General features: G+C 33.0%; 1 protein-coding gene across 3 annotated transcripts in view; it reads left to right on the forward strand.

Moving 5' to 3' along the window:
- CAMKMT (calmodulin-lysine N-methyltransferase) overlaps positions 1-1,484 on the forward strand; it is a 208,151-nt gene extending 206,667 nt beyond the window's left edge. For all 3 annotated transcript variants that reach the window (XM_068185879.1, XM_068185881.1, XM_068185880.1), the window contains one exon: positions 920-1,484. In XM_068185879.1, the coding sequence (XP_068041980.1) occupies positions 920-997 (78 nt within the window). In that variant the 3' untranslated portion in view covers positions 998-1,484. The remainder of the gene's footprint in view (positions 1-919) is intronic.
- Positions 1,485-3,654: the final 2,170 nt, after the last annotated feature.

Here is a 3,654-nt window from a genome sequence, read left to right on the forward strand (position 1 = left end):
ATCCTTAATGCATGGCAAGGAAAATAGAGGCAAAACAATATGACATAAAAAGAGTTCTGGATTTAAATGTAGTATTTGGGGATGCCATCTGTGTCAGACATAGCTAAAGGCACTTTTTTGTATCTGCATTTCTTTCTTAGGCTTGTATTAAATATACGCAAATATTTTTATGTGAAGTGATTGCAAAATATAATATGTATGAGTAGTTTCCACATACTTCAGTTAAATATGCATTTAGATTTTTAAATCCATTTAACCAGAATACCTAAAAAAATAAAATTCTTTTTTTTCTAGAAATATGTAATAGTGTTGATCAGAAGAGCATACGTAATGTTGTACCTAGCAGTTGGAATTGTACCACTCTAATAATCAGGTTATAATTCTCTCTTACAAAAAGAATTTTCAAAATTAAACAGAACTAATATATAAGCCCCTTAATAACTGCATTACAGCCTTGCACTTACATAAAGCTTCAGGTAAAATTATGGTATTTCAGATGCCTTGAAACAGTTGTTGATCTTAAATACCGAATATACAGCAATAGTTAAACTGATTAGAGATAAACTTTTATCCTTTGTTCTAAAGTTTCTTGCAGAGTGGATTTAATTCAGGCCTTAAATCTCCCTTGAATATAATTTATTTAGTACAGCAATATGGGGCCTCACATTTTTTATAAGCAGTGTTCAAGTATTTATTGCATAAATTAGTTTGTCTACAAAGTCTGACCAACTCCTGATAATACCTGACCTACAGTTTCCATACCTGTGGTAGTATTTGACCTTAAGATATTTTTGTAGTTATTAAATGTTTAATCTTTAGTGGTATCATTTATACCAGGAAATTTACTTAAACAAGTACTATCAGTAATTTTAAAATGCTTTCATACAGTTTGCTCACTTTATCCATTTTTTATTTGCAGCTGAAAAATGAAGAAAAAGATACATATGAGGAAAACCTCCATTACCCTTTTCTTCTCATTTTAACCAAACAGAGATAGAAGACTACACCTTTTTTTTAAGATGGACTGCTGAAAGTTAATCCATGTATGTGGATGGTCAGGCAATATGGAATGTTCATTTTCCCCCATTTATGTCCCTGAATCATCATTGGAGATACATTTCTAATCTAAATGTTGAGAAAGATATTGTGGCTAGTTTTGCAGAGTATAAACATTGAAACACCTCTTTTTTTTATAATTTCAGAAGTTATTTTTCCAATTATATTTCAGCCTTAAACTGATCAGACTTCACATGTATGCATTAACAAAGATGTAGAGCTGGCTTTCTTCTATTTTGTGCCTTTAAACTTGCATGTGCTTTGTTGATCTCTTTAAGTGCTATTTTGAGGTATATTTGAAAATATATGGATAATATACTTTGTGGGCTTAGATAATTGGTTATAAAGAAGTGAATGCAATGACACTTAATTAGTAAGAAAATAGTTGTCTGAAGATCTTCTTAAAGTGCACCTATTGAATGCTTGTATTTTGCTGCCTCTTTTTTTTTTTTTTTTAATTCCACTGTTGATTTTTCTATCCATGATTGAAATGTCCTCATTTGCTTTAGTGTTGAAGGCTCCTTTTCTATATGTGTGTATGTATGTTTTTTTTCCAGCAGGACTTTTCCTCCTGTAGATGTATAAGAAATTATGCATCAGACAAAAGCCTCATAAACTGACCATTTGTCCTTTGGACACAATAGCCTGCCCAGCCCCTCTGCTCCTCCTCTCCAATTATGTGTGATTAGTCTCAGTGTGTTGTGTCAAGAAGGGGGAGTGTGCTGAGTGCTTATTATCTGTTTAGGTACAAGAAGAGCACATTTAGGTTCTGACTATGAATGGAAAGTGAGTCTTTATCAGGACTAAAATCTAAATACTACTATCCTACATGGTTTTTTTTTTTAAATAAATTCCAAGAAACACTGTAAGGACTACAGGATTTTATAATATAATCAAATTATCTCCCTTGAATTAGTTTATATTGTGATACTTTGTGGCCCATATATTTGATATACACTTAATGTGATTTTTCTTGTACTGGAAAAGACAAAAATCCTACAAAGAAACGGGAGTAGTATCTGATTTCTTAACAGTTTAATAGACTGTTTTAATGACTTATCAGTAGCAGTCTTTAAACCACAAGACTTTTAAAATGTTGACAGAAGAGAGAGAGGCAGAGACCATGACTGAGAGAGGAAGATGCTAGCTGCAAACAAGTGTAGAGAATCCTGCTGAAATATATTAATTAAAAGAATTGAAATTTGAATAAACATTCTACCATATCCAACTCATTGGCCAGCATGTAAACCACAAGCTCCTGAAAGTCCCTTGCTCTTCTGCTTCATCCCAAATAAATTTCTTCACTACCAGTTTGCACGTCCTTGTATTCAGTACTTTTTATGCTCCATTAGAGCACCTAGATGGATCTCAGAAGGCATAGGTCAAGTCGCAGTTAGATCATACATTTCTTTCGCACAAAAACTTGAATTGCAATGCCAAGTGATGGGCTAACATCACAATAACAGCAATTTATTCCTCTTTTGATAAAAAGCAGCCTATTCTCGGTGTTAGATAAAGACCAGGGGCAATGCAAACCAACCATTTATCCTAGAACTGAGTAGTATAGCTGGTATGAGTTTCATATTCAAACTCCTGTTGGAAAATACTTGTGTAGTAAGAAATCAAAAGCATTTAGGAGTAATTTGAAATTGCTGTGAAGATGGCTTTAGTGTAATTAGTTTTGTTTTGTTAGTCCCACACAGCAGTGCCTTTGTTTCTCTAAAAGCATGTACAAGGAAATCTTCATAATCAACAAAGCAGTGTGGAAAATAGCGCAATATTAAAATTTGTGCACCTTTTCTTTTTGAGAGGACCTGAATGTCTTCTGTACAATAATCTAATAAAGATTGTTAGTTGCCAAAAGTAAAGGCAATGTCATTTGAAAATTGCAGTTTTAGCTCTAAGAAGAAAACAGTTTTACTCAAATTCGTAGCTGATAATTGCTTTTTATTTCTTTAGTGTCTGTCGTTTGAGTTGAAGGCTTTGCACAGGTGCTGCCATCCCTAAAGTGTGTAATTGATGGCTTGTTTACCAAAGATGCATTTAGGCTTCATCCTGCAAACTCATATTGGAGCTCCACAGGCAGTAAAGTTACTCATCTACATAAGTGCTTGCAGGTTTGGTCCATGTACACATTTTTAGAGGTACATAAACAAGTTTCTTTTTGATTTTTTTGTTTAAAAATGGGTGTTGAAAAGTGACAGATATAGGATTTACATGAGGCACTAAGAGTGTTCTCTTTTAGCTACATCTCTGAGTCACTTGCATTAGTAGGTATTTGAATTGTTTCTGAGCACTTAAATTTTAATAAAAATGCAGTGTTTATTAATACATCAAATATCTGCTAAGAAAATGTTAGGCAGTGTGTCAAATCATGTTTATAAAATGTATCAGAGCCTTTTATGTCATGTGTTTTAACTAGTCTCTGATACTTGGTATATTTTTAATGATATAATTTACAGTGTTCTGTAACAGAATATTGAGCTTAATTGCTTTGTGTTTGCAAAGCATTTGAATTTGAATGACACCTTACAAGAGCTATGCTGGCTTCACTGAGAATGGACATGTTAGGCTGATACAAGTTTTCCTTCACATATT

The sequence above is a fragment of the Anomalospiza imberbis genome, chromosome 3 (genome assembly GCF_031753505.1).
Source record: "Anomalospiza imberbis isolate Cuckoo-Finch-1a 21T00152 chromosome 3, ASM3175350v1, whole genome shotgun sequence".
Classification (NCBI taxonomy): domain Eukaryota; kingdom Metazoa; phylum Chordata; class Aves; order Passeriformes; family Viduidae; genus Anomalospiza; species Anomalospiza imberbis.